We start from the raw sequence: 22,241 nt of genomic DNA, 5'->3' as shown, positions 1-22,241 counted from the left end.
AACTTAAGAACCTTCCCATCCAAAATGGCGGCGTGCAGTTTAGCTTCTTCTAGTTGTCCGGCTACAATACTATATGTAAAAGAAACACCCTATAATATTGCTCGTGTGTAACATGGCATCCTATGATGTTTGCGTTCTTTGACATTTTTTTTCGTTGATTTTTTTGCGAGTAAAACATGCAGCATTTCACTCGTCAGTGTTTTCCTTGTGCATTAAAACTTGTGCTTTTCGCATACCCAGTGTTGTAAACGTTGTATAATCATTTCGTAATACTTTGGTAGCCGTTTAGCAACGTGTGCATTGTTTCATGATTGACCGCACGCTGTTTTCTTTTGTTTTTTTTGTTGTTTTTCTCTTTTTGTGGTTTGCTTATTGTATGTAAACCTGAAACTGATGTAATTTTGATGCATTTTCTTTTTATTTCCTAGTTTCTTGAAGTTTTGAAAGTCGACGTCAAATTGTTTTTTCATGTTTTGTGCTCTGCAGATTTTTGTAATGCCAAGTGAAAAGGGGTAGGAGCCTCGTCAAGCTGCTAACATAGCAGCTTTTTGCTCTTATCCTTCCGTTTTCTTTTTCGCAACTGTGTGAAGAAAATGCTCAATAAAACAGAAAAAACTGAATCAAATACAACTGGGTTTATTATTCGCTCATGTTCATCGCATAATGGCAAGTCTTTCTTGTAATAGGTTGCAGTTCAAGAGCGGAATCAAGGTGTACGCTACAACGTGACTCCATTGAAAGCGTTCCGGGCCTCCTCAGTTCAGCAGTTGAGGCACTTCTAGAACATTCCGAGCCTGACTATCATGCGCCATCCTCATGTTCTGTTTGCGTCTTTGATTTCGTTCCTCCGCAGTACGGCTGGCGCAGATCTCGCCGATAAGACGGCGACGAACGATATCATGACGTAACGACGCGATCAGTTCTGACTGCAACAACGCATGCGCGAATAGCGACGCGTCGCTGTCAAATAGTCATACGCTTTCATTTTGCACTCGCTGACCGTCATGCTGCGCATTTTGCAGACGGCGGTTCTTCGGCACCGTGTAATGGCGTTTGCTACGATGGTAAGGCGCGGGGTTGATTGATATGTGGGGTTTAACGTCCCAAAACCACAATATGATTATGAGAGACGCCGTAATGGAGGGCTCCGGAAATTTTGACCACCTGGGGTTCTTTAACGTGCGCCCAAATCTGTACACACGGGCCTACAACATTTCCGCCTTCATCGGAAATGCAGCCGCCGCAGCCGGGATTCGATTCCGCGACCTGCGGGTCAGCAGCCGAGTACCTTAGCCACTAGACCACCGCGGCGGGGCAAACTTAAGGTGCGGGGCGCGCGATAGTAACAGTACCTACTAGTCGCGTTTCAACTTTTCATTTTGTGTTTATGGATTTAACCTGGACGTTTGGAACTACGCACAAGGAACCAAACACATCGCCGGGAATTCCTCGAGGACCGCTGCAAGCTTTGTTTTCGGCATCCCATCGGCGACCTCCATGATGTGACAAGCCGGTGGGGGGGTGGGGGCGTGTTCATGGAACATCACTCGCTAATAGCTTAGTTCAGGTGGCATTTAAGGTTATAGGTTGCGTGTAACTTTAGCGGGCGGGTTCCTTGCACGCGTCGCTACTTCATGGTCAATATTCCCGGGGACTCAGGCGGGTAGGCTCAGCTTGCAGTTAGTTAGACAGGTAAGACACGTAGCTTTTTGTGTCCTCGGGATTATTGCACGTGACGAACTGGACGGCCCGTGCAGCCCGTGCTGCCATTATTTCGTGCGTCTTTTCTGGTACGTAAATGCGTGGTTATCGCGGGCCGTGACACGTGACCAACCGGTTCGGCTTGCCGGCTTGTTGAAGGCTGGAGTGCGAATGTGAAGCGGTTCAAGCACTTTGTCTGCACGTCGCGTCGGGGACCTGCTGGGGGCGGAGCGCAGGTGGGTTAACCCTATAACCGTTCACTCGTGTTTTGAGTGTTTCTTCTGCCGTGTAAACCCTTGCCCTGTTTTATTTTTAGCATTTCTTTGGCTCGTCGAGCGGCCGTGGCTTCGCGCTAAAGCGTTACTCGTGAGTCTGCATTTATTTAGGCGTGAATTCTCGTGGTCTAACAAGTTTTGCTTTCGTTCCAGGAGCGCAGGATGACGTACGTACTCGCGCACCACTCCGTCGCATCTTCCGCACTATCGCCGACGGAGTCTTTGGCGGACGTGCTACCGGTACTGCATAGAGTAAGCATGGCTTCAATATTCTCATGAGTACAACAGTGCATACATATTAAACGCGAAGGCTCACCTTGCTTTAAGCTTTGTTAATCTGATTCAAATGGTTATCTGACGGGTTAATGCGGGCACCTGGAAAGTGTATGGGGGGGGGGGGGTGCCACCATCCGTAGCACACGTAGTGATGTGGAATTTCACTCGATGCGTATATATAGCTAGCAAATGGGCTCTGATTGCGATTACTGTTACCGTGTGTCTGTTAGGCGCATTTCGTTGAGTCTTTCAGCGTGAGGGTGCTGCGTGATGCTTTGTAATTTAAACGCATGCGGCAGCTAGTAAGCAATTTAACGCCGCGCGGGCGCGTGTGGCAGTTTGTAAAATATGCAAGTGTGTCTATTTTCTATGTGCTGGTCTGTTACTGTACAGCTGCGTTTACTCACTGGTGCGCTGCGGAGGTAACCAATGCTACTCGTGGCCTTATCCAGTTGTGCTTAAATTGGAATACGCCTTTGCGATCTTCACATTGAGCAGGCCTAATTTTCTCAGTTATGTTAGAATGATTTTTTTTCGCTACATCGTTGTGCACATATATGCTACACGTAATGCGTCAAAAGCTGGGTCTGAAATGGCTACAAATCTTCAGAATTTGTGGAAGATGTGTGTTTTGAGCTGTTATTGTAGGTTTTAACTATGGCTTGTGTCTAACATAGGACAACACGTCCTTAAGTTCCCCCTGCTTTCGTTCACAAGAGTCGTGTTTTGGTTGACTATAGATGCCTTATGGGAATGTCCGATTATTCGTCAGCCGACAGCTCGTGAAAAAGATCACGAGCATTTTTATTCCAGCAGGCAGACAAGCTTTCAACACTTAACAGTTATAGCTACCAGTGGCGCTAACACCCCCATGTTTAAATGCATGTAAATATACACCCCGTAATGTGAACGAGGGAATGACCTCCGTTGTAGCGCAGTTGGTAAAGCATCGAACGCATTATTCGAGGGCCACAGGTTCGGCCCCTGCTTGTGGGACGATGTCGTTTCGTCCACTCTTTCTGGAGATTTACGTCGTCATTGCTGCAAATAACATCCCTATACTTTTCTTGGTGCTTAGTTCCACGTTGTGCCTAACAGTCCCTAAATTTCCCCGTTCGTTCATTGTCAGACTACGTTTTTGGCGGCTTCTAATTCTTCAACGCCCTTCATGTACTAATTGCGATCAACTGTCCCCAAATGTGCCATTTTCCTAATTTTTTCTAAGGCATTCTATATTAAGTTTGAGGAGAAAAAAAGTGAGTGTCCCGAGTTCCACAGATTCACCCTAATGCATGTTTAAATGTTTAATTGCTCAGCAGTGCGTCATGTTTTCTTTTTACATGAATCATAAAATGAAGATACATGTGCAATTTATTTTTAGTTTTAAAATTAAACTAAGCATACTCTTTACCTTCTCCTTACAACGTGGTTCGCTTGCAGAGCCATCGAACGTCATGCCCTCATTGAATTAGTTGGCTGCAGTCTTGTGCAACATAAAAAACGGTAATGCCGAAAGCAATTTTTGATTGGGTAGTACCGAAATCATGAATGTCTTGACTTTTCTTGTGTACGTATTTGCATAGCTAATCATTCCACACACCTACCAACTAGCCCGGCTCTGCAAATTCTATCTAGATCATGTACACCACACTCATGAGCCTGCAAAACGCAATTTGCGTCCTAATGTGTGCAATGCCCATAAAAAATTAAATGTCTTAGTGAGTTAACTGAGAGTTCTTTAGTTTATTGGCTTCTTCCGAGGAGCGCTGCCTTCTCGCACACCCTGGGTCAGAAGATCGCCTGGTGGCCATCCTCATGGCACTTCCTCAAGTAAGCACTTTGTCATGTCTTCAAAAGCTAAACTGAACAAAAGAATCTTGACTTAATTGCCGCATTCGTTTTCTGAAAAAGCTACCATCGGCATGTCGGACTGTTATACCAAACGCCCACCACCGAGACATGACAGCTGGGTCGTTGCGCAGATGTGAGCTAATACGCAACTGCTATAGTTACAGCATGCGGGCTTCATTGGCTGCTTGGCAATATCTTGCGAGTGTACACGTAAACTTGTGTCAATGGAAGTGCCATCATTAGTGATGCAAGCGGGAACATGTGGGCTCATGGCACTCCTCAATCCGGATGGCTGCAGATTCGTGCTGGCCGCTATCGAAAACGCACTGGAAAGGGTGCTGCGGTTTCGCTAAATGACTCGCTAAAGAAAAAAACAATTCCATCGAATTGCGTATCACGGGCCCCTCGCTAATACAAGACCGCCATGCTTAACAAAATATAGAAGTGTGCTGTCAGTAGCTCTGCGCGAAATGGCGGTGAAGAGTCGTGTGAACGTGTGTGCAACAGAGATGTGTGTGTGAGATGTGTGAACGTATGTGCAACAGAGATACAGCCACAGACTTCACAAAGAAGCACCTTGTTGTGCATTAGTGCTGTGGTTTGGGGTGCAATATCAAATGCTTGTCGCAGTTCCCTCGTTCTAAAGACACATGTGGGTGGAACCACAATTCACAAGTCTCCCTTTTCAAGAGGGGTTCCAGGCTATTATAACCACACGCTGGCGTGTTCAGTGTCGCAGTGCCTTGTGAATGTTGAGGACTACAATGTGGATCGTATGTCATTTCAGGTCAAGCAGCATGGCCTACTTCAGTCTGCGTTTGCGCGAGGAATAGCCTACATCTTCGGACCACCATAGCACTTCCCCTCTGGCGCTTAACAAGCTTTCCTGGTTGATATTCTTTCAACACTGCTTCGTATGAGTCTCTCGTACTTCGAGAAACACGCTTAGTGACAATGGGAATATGCTTAAGCGGAGTGTAACGTTCGGCAGATGGTGTACCTTAACGCAGTGCATAGCAGACAGCGCGTAGATTAATTAAAATTTGAGGTGCAAACAGAACAAGTGAAGAGACGACGGGACAAGATGTTACTCTCATACCTATAGTGTTCACTCATTTCTCGATCTCCGTTTGCAGTGCAAACCTTTTTTTTTTTTTGAAAGAGGCCGTTACACTACCACTGCTTTAACTTTGCTTCAAGACGATGCTCCGTTCTGTGCAGCTCATGTCTTACAAGTCGTGGCAAATAGTGGTTGCCGAGGGCAGTACGATAGTTATCTGGTATATCACTTAAAGTACTGGATATAGCCAGGAAACCGGACATTTTTCGTCTGTTTCCAGACTATAGCCAGCATATAACCAGTACCTTATGACGGGTATAGTGCTCTATATACAGCAACTTCAGAACTCATGTTGCACTGAAGCAATTTACAATCCAATTTTTAATGCACAAGGACAATAGAATCTAAGCTTGTCTTTTGCTAAAAACCACCAATTGTTTGGTTAGTGTCTTGGGTCTCTTTTAGGCCAGCAGAAATGTATTTTGCAACTTTGTAAACTCTTCGACTTGGTTCGCGTGGGGCTGTGCTGGAACATGCTTCATTTTCATGGCACTTCTACCAAGTGGCTTTGTAGCTAGGACAATGTGCCGATTAGCATTGGGACGAAAACCACAGTGGCTGCGTTTAGCTGGGACCAACATGCACACACTTCTGTACACTTGTAAATTGAAGTGGTGACTAGGAACTCCACTTCGCAAAATAGCCCGAAGCCTCGCATGTGCCATTTGGCCGTAGTTCTTGAAAACTATCTTCAATTTTATTATTTCTTCTTGGAAACAACGGGACATATCTATATGCAGCTTTGCGAAGGGGTGGCGACATCTGGACCATGTTCTGCAAAACTGGGAACCATTGTCAAGGAGGTGCACAGTCGGCGATTCCTCGGGGACTGCTAAATCAGCCATCGTTGCGGTGAGCTTGGTGAGTGGCGCGAACTTGATAGCTAGGTGAGCCAATTATAGGATAAGGTTGTTGCCTGCCCGTGGTATATGACCACTTGCCGTAATTTTCTATTACTGCCAAACTTTTAAGTTTGCAAGTTAACTAGGCATGTTTTCCAGTGCCTATAGCCTCTGCTTTGCTCAATGAGCTTCCACATATGCTCGAGATACTTATGTACGAAGTGCACTGTAACATTCTCTCTGCCACACTCATTGTCTACAAGTGCTTAAAATTTAGTTTATTGCAAAGATTCTGGGCACGAAAATTAACGAAAGTGGAAGTGTTAAAATACACTACTGTATCTGTATTGTACTGTATTGCAGAAGAATTCCTATATAAATCGAGCATTGTAGTAATAAGTCTAGATTTCTTTGCAAACTTGATTAAGTGAATAATTCAATTATATCAAATAGTTATCAGCTGGCAGCGAGCATTTCCGAGATGAAGAAAATTTTGAAGCACCTGCAAAAAACCGCCACGTCAAACGTCTTGTTCAACGCTGCAGTACCTTCATCAAATCATCCGAATGTAGCAAAATGTTCACTAAAATGTTTAATTTACCAATAGCTCAATGTTTTGGGTTCTTTCCATGACTATAGCGCACGGAAGTCGCAAAGTGAGGGTGCTCTCGCAGAGGTTTTTGTGCTGTCTATACCCACTTCGAGTACGTTGGATATATTTGTGAAACGGGTGCACCAAGTCTTGCCTTGATGGATTCCTGGATGGACTTTCCTTGTAGCTCTGCATCTGATGAACGCAGGCCTCAGCGATGTCGTCACTCGACTGATGTTCTACCTGCTCGAGCCCATTGTGTTTTCTTGGTCGATGTCTGCCCGGCGATCCGTAGCGACTTGTGTGAGTGAATTCACGTCGAATACAGAGGAAAGGAAAGCAAAGCACAAACTCGTGACTCCATTTATGGTGAAAAGCACACCCAAACCAACGCAGGAGCACACATATGCAAAATATTCAACATTCACGAAGAGCGACTTAAAAAAGTGCGCAGGTCACGTGATCAAACCCCGGCTCGATGGCGGCGAAATTGTTGTAGGCCCGTGCTCAGATGTGGGTGCATGTTAAACAACCTCAGGCGGTCGAAATTTTTGGAGCCCTAGAGTACGAAGTTTCTCATAATCATGGTGGTTTTGGGACGTTAAACCCACATATCAATCAATCAAGAGAATGTGCACAGAGGGAATAAAATCTACCGTATTCTTCATAGACTGCAAAACGATCTAGTACGAAATTTTTGTTGGGTTCATTCATACATGGTTTCATTTCATTTGTAAATCTCTGCTTTATAGAGAAGTTTCAGCTGTTTGTCATCTCTATTTCTGGGACATACTTAATCTGTTTCAAACCAGACACCAATAAACGGGGTCAATTCAGTGCTTGTCTTCTAAAAGACTTTCCATAATTCTTACCGACCGTCGCTCATTTTTCTATACCATTAAAATAATTCAAATGCAGCACTCTAGAGACACACAATGCACAAACTTCAGTTTGCAGTCTACAATTTTCGCCATATGGGTGAAATTTCGATACGAGTGCTCGCTTCAGGGCTAACATTACTAGACATGCGAGAACAGTAAATTTTAGGTTCTAGGCAAGTAGTGATGTGGAAGAATTTCGAAGCGGATTAAAAAATTACACATATAGAGCATATTATAAAAGATACAGCATATTCACGGAGTAAATGATGAGTGCGTCGTAGCGTCCGTCAGTCTCTCTGCCTCTAATGCCAGCACCATACCACTAAAACCACTAACGCCATCCAGTGATATTATTTTGAAGGACATGTACACACAGCGCAATCAATATATTGAATAATTTGTAAACTGGAGGAGGGAACGACGCACACCATATAGAGCTTCTTCCCTAAATAATGAACATATTTGTCATAACCCAACCAACCAGCACAATATTTCATTGAATTAAGGCGTGTGCAAAGTGCCTTTATTTCTAGTTCCAAAAAAAAAAAACTGGAAGCAACTTGCCTTCGCGATAGAATATTGCGTGCCGTCCACCTATCACAGGCCATCATAAATGTGCGGAGCTGCCGAACAAGATGCGCGCACCTGTAAATGGTGATAACTGGATGGTGTGCACTATACCATCGTGAAGGCTTGCCACTATTCGGGTTTCATTTGACGCGGATAGCGCATCAAGCTTTAAAACTTGCTATACTCGTAGCATGTTGAATCAAGTCAAGTCAAGTCAAGTTTATTAAATAGTTCAGTTGAGTTACATGGTTAGCGTTATTACAGCAGGAGGTCCCAAAGTTTCAGAGAAACTGACAGGGGGACCTCCTATGGCTACATGGATGGGGTATAATTACAAAAAATACAGCAATAATATACGGACTTGTGAGTAATAATGAATAATCTTGATTAACAATTAAAATACGATCAATACACAACATAATGGTAATACTCACTATTGAAAAATAACAAGGAAATAGTCAAAAGCAAGTGAAGACAAAAAAAGAATAATAATGAACTCTACGTGTCAAATGCAACACGTTTCATTATCAGTGTTACCAATTATACAAAGGCAAATTGAAGTAGTAAAATAGCACAGAACTGTGGAGAGCTATTAACAGTTAATTACACAAATTGGATGAGTTGATTAATTCCTGAACGTAAAATTTCTTACTGCGTGAAGTGAAAATATGGATGTTATGCGATGATTTCAATTCGAAAGGCATTGAATTCCAAATGGCTATGCTAGTAAATAACGTTGAGAACTTGCCGTGGTTTGTCCCTACGGCCGGCAAAAGATTATTGCACTGGGAAAACCGGGTAATGTTACTATTAGTTAAGTGACGATGATCAATGCATGCAATAAAAGTGTCATGCGTGATGAGTCTAAAGGCGACAATGGACATTCTATGACAAAATAATTGTCTCAATGGGAGTATGTTAAGCTGAGGAAACAACGAGCTACAGGAGAAGTAAAATGGGCTGAAAGTCGTTAATCTAACTGCTTGATTCTGAAGTAGCTGCAAACGTTCGATGTGCGTGAAATATGTGTTGGCCCAAGATGATACGCAATACCAAATATGGCTATGAATATAAGCAAAATACAAAGTACGTATGATGTGAGGCGGAAAATAAGTTCGTGTCTTGATGATAACGTGAATACCAAATGCGATCTTTTTAACGAGTGATGCTGCATGTTTATGAAATTTTAGTTCGCTCTCCAAGATGACGCCAAGAAACCGCGCTTCACTGGAAGTGTTTATGACGGTATTACCAATGTGAAGGGAAGGTTGTATGTCAAGTGAAATGCGCGGGGAATGGAACAACATAAACACGGTTTTAGTAAACCAGTGTAACAAGCTTTCAAACGACGAATTTATGGGACGATATTATGTCCATTTAATAATGAAGTGGGACTTCGCGGAAGCGTAGATACCTCTTAAATAGATGTATTAACTGTATCGTAACTATTCACTGCAGGGATCCTGCCTTTAAAAGGGGTCAGGTAATGCAGTTGGTCCTTGTGTTCATTTCGAATACTTCCAAATCACTTGGACATGAATTTAAATTTCAAGTTTTGAATGCAATATTTCGTTCAAAAGATTCACAGCCCCCGTGTGCCAGTCAGAGCACATGCCTAAATAGTGCACATGTCTAAGCATTACCTGTAGTGACCAGATTTCTAATGGAATGGTGTATCTCACAATTATGAATACCAGTTGCACGAGCGATTTCAGTGTCCTTCCAATGGCATTTGAAATTAACCTGTAATGAATGTGGCTCTATTTTTCTTCCAGACTGCTACTTTTTGCACCCGACACATGCAAGGGACTAGCCTGCAGGTCCGTATGTCATCCAGCGCCCTTCCTGCAAGATGTACTCGGTCGACCGTTCCGCAGCAGGCAGTCCATCTTCATGCCAGCGGCCTTGTTTCGACGAACCTTTGCGCGAAGATCCGCAATGATTCGCGTAAGTATATGCACTTCATCGAGCAACAAGGGCGGAGTTCAACAAACGTGGACTAAGCGATTTCGAGTTCGTGCCATGTTGGCATAATTTCGATGCGAGCACTCGAGTTAGCGCTGCCTTTATCGGCCAGGTTCACGGTGGCATTAAATGGTTTTCTAGAGCACTTGTGCTTTAACGCGATATCGTTAAAGAGCTCGTTGAGAACATAAAGACGAAGCTTAAGGATGTCCCAATTTTTCAGAAACTGCTAGTTTTTATCTTTCTGAAACGATAAAAAAAATTGACAGCAGCACTCAAAGTAGGACAGGTAACCTGTTCTCTTTAATCTATTAAAGGAAGATATTCAAGATGGCACAGCATTTACATTATAGAGAGAACGCCTCAGCTTGCTAGCATAAAAGATTTGGCAATCGAGGGCACTGCGAAGGGCAACTTACAACGGTGCTTTAATCTCATAGTGACTGTAATGCTGCAATTGTAGCTTCGTTTAACTCGTATTTCAAATTTTTCTACTCAGGATAACTGTAAACTATCTGTGTTGCGAGGTGTCACTATAATTGTGTCACTGTTTGAAGGGGTCGTGCTCTAAACTAGGTGTTAAAACGAGATAAGTGTATGATCAACCCAGTGCATTGGTAAAATAAGGACGCCATGTATTGCATTGATTTCCGAGTGGCTTTTTCTTTCTAGCTTGACGACCTCTGAATCTGGCACATTCAAAGAACAAGCTCTGGTCCATCACTTCGCCCACCCTTTGCTCCGTAATTTGGCGGCGTCGAAGATCCTTCACAGGAGTAATGGACCTCTCTCCTTGGCATTCTTCAGTGACTCGGGTAAGCACTGTTTTTTTTTCTGGTCACTGCTTTTGCAGGTTTTCTTTGAGTATGGCTAAGCATCGGCAAGCTTTAGTGTAACGAAATACTCTGCAACATTAGGGACTCTAATTTCCTGGGATTCAGTCTTGCCAGGTATTGTTAAGAGAGAAGTGGAAGTTTTGTAGTGGTGTGCAAGCACATTCTCGAGGCATTGTGGTGTGGATGAATTATGGGGCTGAAGCTAATATGTCCGGTAAGCGTGTGTGTCGGCAGTAAGATGACCATGTGTTTGTACACCTGTATTCGCTTTCCCACATAACTGCGAACTTTGTACACTGTAATAAACATGATAAAATAATTTGCTAATCTGACATGTACATATTAGAATTCCTGGTGTTCTCGCACACACAGAACTGCGAAGGAAAAATTCCACGCTGTGGTGCCTCCCTGAATACGGGAGCCATGAGTATCGGTGACTGACAGCCCATAAAGAGGTTGGAACACCACCAGTACTTGCCTTTCGCACTTCTCTTGAGCTTCCAGGCTTCTCTTGATTTCATCATAGCCAATAAAGCTTCGACGCAGTCCTCCTGTGCACCAAGCAAACGTTTTTCCTGTTTACAATGCTCAAGAGAAGCATGAAAGGTCAGTTTTGACTGAATTCGCAGCACTTAACGTTTGCAGCACTAACTGTGATGATGGGCGCATTTATATCCACTTGGTTATGTATCTCTACACATTACAAGATTACTCAAACCACCGGGAAAAAAACGCGAATGGAGAGAGCGTGAAATCGCAACTGAATTTGTTGCCAAACTACTGCCAGGGTTGGGCAAAGATACTTTGAAATCGTGATAGAAGATACCCAGACAAAGTATTGGTGATACAGATACAAGATACTGCAGCAAAAATTGTATCTGATACGGTACTTGCCAAATGTATCTCAAAGATACTTCCATACATTCGAAAATTTGTTGTTATAGGCCCCCCCTACAGTCTAGCGTGAACGCGTGTGCACAAAAGCAATGGCTTGAAAGCTTCTGAAATGTGCCACATTTCATTTCAGTTAAATGTTTGTTGGTACCTCAAAAGTTTTGTTCCGAAGTAATCTAGTTTACGTCCGAAATCGTGTTAGGGTTTCATTTAGCTGTTTACTAGGACAGCTCTGTAGACGCTTTGCTGACAGTGTTCTTGCTTGCCATTTCCGTAATTGACGGGCGTCGCTGCTGAGCTTGCCGAGCTGCTTGTGGATTGCCATCTAATCACACGAGCTTCAATAAGGAGCACGATGGTGCAAATACCGGTTTGCAGTTTCAGCTTCTCTACAAAAGATTGTTTTGCAATACTGAGGTGCCGCTGCAGCAACAAGGCTGGTCGCGACATTTTTGTGGAACAATGTGTACAAACAAGCCTTCATAGGGCGCATAAGCTGCCTTTACCTTTCTTATTCTTGTTATCTGCCGGCGTAAGCAATTCGTTATCTAAATACTCGCCAATGTGCAATCAATCTTCTTGAGCGAGAGGACACGTCCACCTCAGAAACGCCTCAGACCTGTTGTATTGTCACGTGGCGGTGATTATGAAGATAGTGGCGGCCACTGGTAGAAGCGAAAATTATTAGCGAATGTTTGCCCGTAAAAGAAATCTTAAGTAAGAGCAAAGCGGAATCTACTCCGACTATGGAAAACAGTGTCGTCGGCCTTCCGTAACTTTATTGACAGAACGCGTCTTGTATTTATACAGCAGTAATCGCACATTCCACCGTTATCAGTGGTGCAGCATGCGTAATGTAGCGAATTACAAGAGCACGTGTACGGCACCTAATCTGAATAATTCTTCAATTTTTACGTCCCAAAACTACGATATGATTACGCGGACCGCCGAAGGGGAGAGCTACGGACAATTTTGACTTTGTGGTGTTCTTTGACATGCGACGGAATCTAAAAGCATGCTCCCCTAGCAGTTCAACTCCGTCGACATCAGATCACCCTAGCCGGATTCACGCGTAATCTTAGCAGCACAATCTGGAACGATCTCGAAGTTTGCGAAATATTGCGGGCGGCTTGCGTCGAGTGGCTATGTCCTTGGATTTAGACCCGATCACACAATAAAAAAAAAAACTAAAAAAGCCCGTATGAGAGTGCGTACCAGCGTAGTTGCACAAATAGTCGCGGGCCAACGCCGCTGTTCACGCTATTGCTGCCTATAGCTACGATTTTCTTGCCATTAGTAATAGCCAAGAAGCGGAGAAAGCCAGAAAAAAAAAGGCACATACACGACTAAAATATAAAAGCCGTTCTGTTTCAAGCATTCGTGGTGAATCACTTGAGATGCATAATACAAGTGGCACTCCCAATAGCTAAGGCGATTAAGCCATAGCTATCAAGAGTGCATGCCACCTGTGTTGTGCATCTGGAGAGCGGCATCAGAATTCATGCGGTCATTACAACACGCATTGTGGTGCGCGGCGCTTGGAAGTGGCTAAGGATTAGGGTCATGGCTATGATAAAACTAAAAAAAAGGGAATATATCTAGAAAACAAACGCGTGAGCAAGTACGCGAAGGCATACTTTCTATCGAGACTGCGTGAAGCTCTGTCATGTTTCTCTGCTTCCCGAAATGGTCGCGCACTCCTGATCGCCTGCCATGACTGGTGGAGTTTTAACGTGAATATAGAATATCACTGCTCTTAATTTTATCGAGATGGCTTAGTGGCACCAGTACAAGCGTGAGAATTGGAGTTCAATCAGTGATCGATGTTTCGCTCAGTGTAGCATTGCGACTGCTGTATCTTGTATCTTAAGACGCGCGATACAATATTGAATGTAATGGAAATTGATGATGACACTCGTCTTGCGAGACGTATCGCGATACAGATTCGAGATACTCAAAGCGTATCTATATTAGTATCTCAGATACATGTATCTTCGATACTGATATTTATGCACTATGCCACATATGCAAAACACACCACTACGTCACAGTGTACAATCGGACACTCTCCCACTGCCCGTGCTATTCGAGAAACCTATCAAAAAGATCAAATTCAGCTGACTGGATCACGACCAACGTATCGCTTATACAAATATATTTCTTCCTGATGAGGCGTGCTTCTAGCATCTTTCGCTCTATCACCTGCTTTCTTCTACCTAGAGGGGCAATATTAGCAAATCTTGTCACACGTGTGGCAGTGCATAGGCAAATGTGGCTAAAGGCTATTCATGACCGAAAAATCATGCTCTTTCTTTCGATAGCTTTATAGGTTTCTGAAATAGCACGTGCAGTGCGATTGTCTGGTTGTGCGATGTGACGTAGTGGTGTGTTTTGCGCATGTGTGGCATGCTACATATATTGCGGTTGTATGGCAAAAATAAGTTTAGCTGCGAGTTAACGCTCTTTTCCCCTACTCCGGCGATTTCCGTCGTCTAATTTTTTTTCCTGGGCCAATTGGTGGATGTTAAGTTTTACTAAAGTACATTCCTGTGCATGTATTCCTGCGAGCGTTGCCAGCATCACTTGTAGGGAAGGTGGCAAGTGTGACTCCTTTCACCAGAGGGTAGATCGTGACCTTTTCACGAAACTGCTGCTGGACAATAAACATTTGTCTCACTGACAGAGTTCATACCCTAGGCTAGCATACATTTCTTTAGATGCTTTTCTTTTTGCTCGGCATGACCAAATCCAGAAATTAGCCAAATAAAAGCATTCGTGACATTGTTGTCGCTAGCTGTTCTGAGGTAATTATATAATCTTCACGAACTTCATACGCTTCAGTTCAAACCTACAACTTTAAGACATCACACCCGATGTTCTACCAATTGCAGAAAAATCCAACTATCCTGTCCATGCCTAGGGTAAGTAGGAATTCGGCATTCTCAAATATTGCGTCTCCCATGAGCTTACATTCCTCTGTGCAAGTTGTGTATATGCGCTACACTAACCGTGAAATGTTGTACTTACAGCTCTTTAATATCATCGGTGGATGCTATATCCAAACCCGCATAGTCTTCTGCGTCCAGCCTGTGCCTCTTGAGTTGGCAAGACCATCCCTGTCCTGCTGTCAGGCCATGCCTTCATCAGCAGGGATTCACCTTCTGGTTCCTAACTCTTGCCTTATTGGGAAGGCATCATGCAGAAAGTCTATCACAGTGGCGAGGACTCTTCAGCAGTGCTTCTCGGTGTCGTTCCACTGCGATCAATAGCGGGCGGATGAAGAGTGCGCTACGGACTACATCTCTCATTGCCTCCGTGAGACATGCCAGAGATCTATGGATCCACCCTGGGCTACCCGCTGCTGATGAAATGCTGTGTAACATTGTCTCGTCAGTGATGTATTGCCTATTCTTGTACCGAGCTGTTCAAAGGGTGGTTCCAAGGCTCATATACTCTATCGCACCCTGAAATGGTACGCTGTTCTGATGCCACTAAGTTAATCGTGTTTTTAGTGACTGTAAAATTTGCTGAACTCATATCCTTGATGAAATAGGGCAAGTGTGACATATGGTGCCATAATTCTCACTAGTGCTCGTATTTCACCACCATATAAAACTGCAGCCAGATTCATTGACTGATCTGAATGTTTGTAAGCCATGATATGCATCCATTCACATTGTGAAATGTAGTGGCATATCGATGCTCTTTTGGTCTAAACTGCAGGAAAAGCTGGGTAACTTGCAACAGATTCATCTATCAATCTGTGCAGCAGGGAGGCTTTTCTTATCCGGGTGTGCATGTTTTTGTACTTGTTCGCTGTGCATTTTGGTGACACGGTCTTCCGATCGGAACTCAATTTTGTGCTCCTTTGGTTTGGTCTTTAAGCTATTATGCGGACGTGCTCGGCAGGTTCTTGCTTGTCCAGTTAAGCTGAATCATCACCAAATGTTACGTGTGAGAGGTCGAGTCTTCGCTTCTGCAGAGAATCTGTTTACTTCGGGCGTCCTAGTTGAAGGTCCTCGAGAGCATTGGCATTTGGTCCAATACTAACACTTGGCCGTGCACCTGCTTACGATCTAAGACTTATCTAAATACCAGTTACGTCCGTCAGTCTGTTTTTGACGATAGTAACTTTCCAACTCGGCATTAAACTTTGAATGCTTTGGTCTCTCTGAACGCTGTCGCTGAACACGTAAGAGCATCATTATGCCAAAAAGCGATCAATGTGGCAGGAGGGCTATGCCGTGGCGGGTCGTATTCGCCGCAAACAAAAACTTGTGGTTTGATGGGAGTCTGTCTGGCGGTAATCCTTGCTTTTTTGTTTGTAGCTGCAGTGTTGTTCTGTATGCTTTTGTTGAACACGAATGCAGAAGCCAGTATATCCTCACAGTGTGGCCACGAAGATGTAATCCTTTAGTGAATACTGTTTGTTTCACGGTGAAGTTGTTGTGTTGATAGTTAATCAGGTAACCGAAAGTACGTTCTGTTTAGTTTTGTGTACTTTGAATGTTCCTGAATTTGGTTTTGATTGCCAGATTGGTTTCTTCTATCACCGTGTTTTTGTAATAAAGACAAATGTAGTGATTGGATCTTTTTCTTAAATTTATGTTCAGCACTATAGTTGAGCAACCTTTAGAAGTTAGCAAAGGCCCACCGCGATTACTGTAGGATGGCAGCGGGTCACCTCGGCGACTAAACAAGCAACTTAGAAAGGTGGCTGAAGTCCTGCCCATGCACTCGGCAATGTTTTTGAAAAGCGAGGCCATTGGACGTCGGGCTCTTGACGTCTGCCTGGAGTATATGCCCATTGGTGCACGCTTGCAAATCTGCCTGTATAAGTCAGCAGTGTTTCCTATTTAAAGTTGTAACTGTCAGTTTAGCAAAGTACAAAGCTTTGTTTGAAGCCTTTATTAGTGCCACGTCATTCAGCGAAATGAAGATTTGAAATATTGAGGGTTCTGTGGAATTACTAGCTTGTTTGCTGCTCTACTGTGTACATTTCTTTTCTACTACTATTTATCCACATTTACAAAGTAGTTTTAGGCCTCCAAAATGTTTGCATTGTTTTCTGTTTAATCACTACAAGGTTTGTTCGATTGAGAATATGTATAGGTATGCAATATATTCATTCGAATCCGTAGAGCTACTACATGTCGCTTTTGACCAGTTAAATGTGAATTAACATGTAGCTACCATAGTTGCGTTTGTGAAATTGCTTGTGGTGTTGTGACGGATTGCATAGTTTTAGTTTCAAAAATAAATAGTGGTCGCTGCAATTTGCACAAATAAAATATACATTGCTCGTTACGTTATCTTTATTCATTACTGCTCTCTAGTGCTCAACTGGTGATCACCTTTACTGGTACTGCAACCACGTTTGGGCAGAGAGGTGCCCAAACAGTTGCCCTCTATAAGAGTCGTTAATGAATTTGTGTGTTGAACATTAAAACAACGCATTGCTAAAATAAAATTTCACGTTCAAGAGATGGTAATCCAAACGATTTCGGAATGTGGAGTCTCTACAAGATGAATGTTCAACATTGTGTGCTTCTGGGGTCGTTTTCACAAGTGGACTTGTCTTCATAGCAGGATTGAAAGGGAGCATTGGACAAATCTATTTTTCACATGTCTTCCCAGCAATGCTTGTTGTTCAAAAGTTGTGCTCAGCATGCGATTCTTCTTTAACGAATAGATCTGCCTTGCTTGTTCTGAGCACACCCTTTTGTAGAAGTGTTCATTTCTCTACCTATTCGAAGTTCCGATTATAGATCTTCAAATACTGATGTTCAGTGGGCAAGTTTACAACAAAAGAATCATATGCAGTATCTCTACTTTGAATTGACAGCAGAACATTGCATTGACAGAAGTACTTTTACAAAGGTAAGTTTGGCCTCTCATAGTTAATAAAAATTACTAATAAAGGAAAAAGGGGGCCAGCTTCCAGCCTAATATCACTGTCTGCCCCCCTCTGCATTACCCCACCCATCAAGAGAAATTATTCAAGACTAGTCAAAGTTACCAGCCTACCTGACCCTCCTCAATTACCTCTAATGGTTCCTTTCCATAAATGAAAGGACATTCAGAAAGAACGCTTCATTTCGTTGTACATATGTGCACTGTGGCCTGTCACTGATCTTCTAATGTAGGTATAAATATTTGCATAAAATTGCCATCAGTCGTTGTGCGCTACAGTCAAGTATCGCAGTCAACAAGGTGCAGTCTGGCACATTTGCCGTTGTTCCCTTGCCTAGTCCTGGAAGAACAATTGAATATATTTTTGTTTGGTCTTAAACGCACTGACGCGTCCCAACGCGTCCATGGCATGTCGATTCGGCGTCGCGTTGTGGTTTTAGAAGAAGAGGGCACGCATGGGTACAGCAAACACGCGCTGACGGATAGTTAGTCTAGGCGTGTAGGTATCGGCCAGCTCGTGTCGTAGTATTCAGAGTCCACCAAAAATTGCTACCGCATTCATTGGCTGAAAAACTGTAAAAAAAAAAATTAGCCCCTTATCACTTCCGAGAAGGCTCGACTTGTCTGACGTCACACGCTGTAGCAATGCGCCATCTATGAGCACTCTCCGAGTTAAATGTTCCCCTGGTACGTTGGCTTCACTACACGAATATCCAAAACATCGTCGAAAACGTTTAGCCCCTTATCACCCCTGATAAGGCTCCACTTTTGTCTGACGTCACACCTTGCAGTGATGCGCCACCTATGTGCACTTTCTGAGCTAGAAGTTCCCCCCGTACGTTCGCTTTGCCGCACGATAGTCCGATAACAGTCGGAAAAGTTTAGCCCCTTATCAACCCTCGATAAGGTTCAACTTTTTCCTGATGTCACACGTTGCAGCGATGCGCCATCTATGCGCACTTTTTGCGTTAAAAGTTCTCCTGGACGTAGGCTGCGCCGCACGAATAGCCAAAAATTGGTCGAAAAAGTTGAGGCCCTTATCACCACCGATAAGGCTCAAATTTTTTCTGACGTCACATGTTCCACCGATGCGCCAGATATGTGCACTTTCCAAGTTAAATGTTCCCCAGTTACGTTGGATTCACCTCACGAATGGCCAAAAACAGTCGAAAAAGTTTAGCCTCTTATCACACCCGATAAGGCCCAACTTTTGTCTCACGTCACACGTTGCAGCTATGCGCGATCTCTGCGCACTTTCCGAGTTATAAATTCTCCTGGACGTAGGCTTCACCACACGAGTAGCCAAATATCGGTCGAAAAAGTTGAGGCCGTTATCACCCTTGATAAGGCTCAACTTTTTTCTGACGTCACACGTTTCAGTGATGCGCCAAACATGCGCACTTTCCAAGTTAAATGTTCCCCTGTCACGTTGGCTTCACCTCACGAATGGCCAAAAAAAAAACGGTTGGAAAAGTAAGGTGTGACGTCATGCAAAAGTTCGGCCTTATCAGGTGTGATAAGGGCCTCAACTTTTTCGACCGTTTTTGGCCCTTCGTGCGGTGTAGACTACGTACTAGAGCAATTTTTAACGCGGAAAGTGCGCATAGATGGGCATCGCTGCAAGGTGTGACGTCAGACAAAAGTTGAGCCTTATCGGGGGTGATAAGGGGCTAAACTTTTTCGACCGTTTTCGGCCCTTCGTGCACTGAAGCCAACGTACTACTAGAACTTTTAATTCGAAAAGCGTGCATAGATGTGCATCGCTGCAAGATGTGACGTCAGACAAATGTTGGGCCTTATCGGGTGTGATAAGGGCCTCAACTTTTTCGACCGTTTTTTGTCCCTTCGTGTGGTAAAGCCTACGCACCAAGGGAACTGTTGACTCGGAAAGTGCGCATAGATGGCGTATCGCTTAAACGTGTGACGTCAGACAAAAGTTGAACCTTATCGGGGGTGATAAGAGGCTAAATGTTTTTGATCGGTTTTGGTCATTCGTGTCGTGAAGCAAACGTACCACTAGAACTTTTAACTCGAAAAGTGCGCATAGATGCGCATCGCTGCAAGGCATGACGTCAGAAAAAAGTTGAGCCTTATCGGGGTGATAAGGGGCTAAACTTTTTCGACCGTTTTTGGGTATTCTTGGGGTGAAGCCAATGTACCAGGAGAACTCTTAACTCGAAAAGTGCATAGATGGAGGATTGCTGCAACGTGTGACGTCAGACAAAAGTGTAGCCTTATCGGGTGCGATAAGGGCCACAACTTTTTCGACTGTTTTTTGCGGTTCATGTGGTGAAGCTAACGTATCAGGGGAACCTCAACTTGGAAAGTGCGCATAGATGGCGCATCACTGCGACGTGTGACGTCACACAAAAAATTAGCCTTATCGGTAGTGATAAGAGGCTAATATTTTTCGACTGCTTTTGGCTCTTCGTGCGGTGAAGCCGACGTACCAGGGGAACGTTTTACTCGAAAAGTACGCATAGATGGCGCATCACTGCAACATGTGACGTCAGACAGAGGTTGAGCCTTTTCGAGGGTGATAAGGGCCGCTACTTTTTCGACCGTTTTTGACCATTCGTAAGGCGAAGCCAAGGTACCAAGGAAACATTTAACTCTGAAAGTGCATATAGATGGCGCATCACTGCAAGGTGTGACATCAGACAAAAGTGGAGCCTTATCGGGGGTGATAAGAGGCTAAACTTTTTGCAGCTGTTTAGGGCATGTATTGCAGTGAAGCTAACGCCTCCGCGAAAGCCCTGCCTTGTTTTTAATCATGTTTGTTATGCAATATTGGCTGAAAAAATCCAAGCAATGGAGTAGGGCGAGATGTTCTCTTAATTTAGCTTGCTAGACTGATTATCACACGCTTTTGCAGCGCTGCAAACATTGTGGTGTGGTCTTCATTTTGTTGCGTAGATATGCAGAGTGGCAACATTTAGCGCACTGTGGAGGTAATTTAGATGCGGATGTGCATGTACAAGCAAAATGGAGTAATATGGTGTTATTATGGATTATAACCTTACTGTGGAACGTTACTGTGGAACACAGGGATCGTGGTTCCAGGTTTTGAACTTGTGACGTTATGCTCAGAAGCAGAGCATCCTGTCCACTGGACAACTACCGGTGCCTGCAGGGGGTGAGTTTATCGGAAGAGCATGAATGGGCTGTATTGGCGATGCAACGAATTATAACGAGATAACTTTCAAACGGTCAAGCCAAACCAACGCTGAATCTCTGCTGCTTCTCGAAAAGCTGTTCTTTACCATACGCCAGTATCTCTGTTCCACTAGACGGGTGATAGTAAAAAAAATTACTAGCCTGATGGTGCTGGGAGTCGAACCTATACCCTCAACTTCGAAGGCGAGCGTCTTAAGCGTTACGCTATACATGAAAGCTTGTCGAGTTCGAATGCATCTAAGTGATGGAACCTTGCTGTACCGGCGAAGGAAAATGGCAATAATATTATATTATCAATATTATTATTATTAGTATTAGTAATAAATAAATAACAACACCTTCAGCACGCTCGTAACAAAAAGAAAACTGAGTTTTCCCGACGTTGTGTCGCCTAACGCGGTCATAAAACTAAGAAAATTAGTCAGTGAACTTTATTGTATCAAACACGTGAGAGATCGTTTTGCAGAAATCCCGGTATTGGTGTCTTCGGTTGTGAGTAGAAAGGCGAGAAAGATGCTAATGAATGAATGAATCGAAACCAGGAATAGAAACCAGGCTTCTGGGGGCGATGGCCTGACTGTGTCTTGTTGACAGAGATGCTCGAAAGAAGCGTACAGGCGAAGTTTAATGCATACATGTACACCTTCATTAGTAGATCAGTGAAGGTACAGAGACGTCACTTACGTGCAAGTAAAGTGTTATTTAAAAAATGCTTTCTCGTTTATGTGGAGCAACAATCATCGGTGATTGGAAACAGGGGTGGCGCGAAGATTTTTTCATCTGTTAGACAGAACCCACAACAACAGAGTTTCTTTCAGGGGGCAGGTAGACTGGCAACTTATGCACTGTGTTGTGAATATGTGTGTTTTTAGGGGGAGATGGAGAAAAGCAGGGCAGGCAGGGCTACACCAGAGGAGGGGCAGCTGCCCTCCTCGGGTGTAGCCCTTGATTTGTAAACTCCACTAACAATCCGAGGCAAAACTTACCTTTGTAAAAGCTCCTTCGCGATATTCCACGATGTATGCTGGTGATTCTGGCCCGTTTCGTCCCCCGAAACATTACCACAACTGCTTCTCATCTACTGTCCACAGTATTAACGTATCTCAACGAACTTCGTACATCTTTAGAAATACCTGAACCCTCTACACTTTACACTCGAACCCAAGCTGCCTGGTTCGGAGACGATTGCAGAACGTATCAAAGAGCTGTGCGACAAACGTGGTGGTATTCAGGCCCACCCAGTTACACAATTCAGTTGCATTTTAAGTGGGTTACAAACGATCATTGTGGGATACCATACCACACTATGCAATGCTTACTGTGACACAGCAGAGATGTCCTGCATCAG

General features: G+C 43.9%; 1 protein-coding gene across 3 annotated transcripts; it reads left to right on the top strand.

The window, feature by feature from the left end:
• Positions 1-1,543: 1,543 nt before the first annotated feature.
• LOC119179582 (uncharacterized) lies at positions 1,544-17,110 on the top strand. Of its 3 annotated transcripts, XM_075868055.1 has the most exons (9): positions 1,547-1,937; positions 2,018-2,067; positions 2,130-2,228; positions 5,964-6,084; positions 6,866-6,960; positions 9,884-10,055; positions 10,746-10,888; positions 14,695-14,724; positions 14,833-17,110. In XM_075868055.1, exons 7-9 carry the CDS (start codon positions 10,853-10,855, stop codon positions 15,070-15,072), a joined length of 306 nt encoding a protein of 101 aa, XP_075724170.1. In that variant the 5' UTR covers positions 1,547-1,937; positions 2,018-2,067; positions 2,130-2,228; positions 5,964-6,084; positions 6,866-6,960; positions 9,884-10,055; positions 10,746-10,852; the 3' UTR covers positions 15,073-17,110. The 3 variants fall into 3 exon arrangements, 1 of the variants encoding a protein (XP_075724170.1); XR_012884606.1 differs by lacking the exon at positions 14,695-14,724 and having other exon boundaries at positions 1,545-1,937; XR_012884607.1 differs by lacking the exons at positions 6,866-6,960; positions 14,695-14,724 and having other exon boundaries at positions 1,544-1,937.
• The last annotated feature ends 5,131 nt before the right edge of the window (positions 17,111-22,241 follow it).

The sequence above is a fragment of the Rhipicephalus microplus genome, chromosome 7, assembly GCF_043290135.1.
Source record: "Rhipicephalus microplus isolate Deutch F79 chromosome 7, USDA_Rmic, whole genome shotgun sequence".
In the NCBI taxonomy this organism is placed as follows: domain Eukaryota; kingdom Metazoa; phylum Arthropoda; class Arachnida; order Ixodida; family Ixodidae; genus Rhipicephalus; species Rhipicephalus microplus.
Note: the sequence above shows the minus strand (reverse complement) of the source record. Positions and strands in the feature narration are given on the sequence as shown.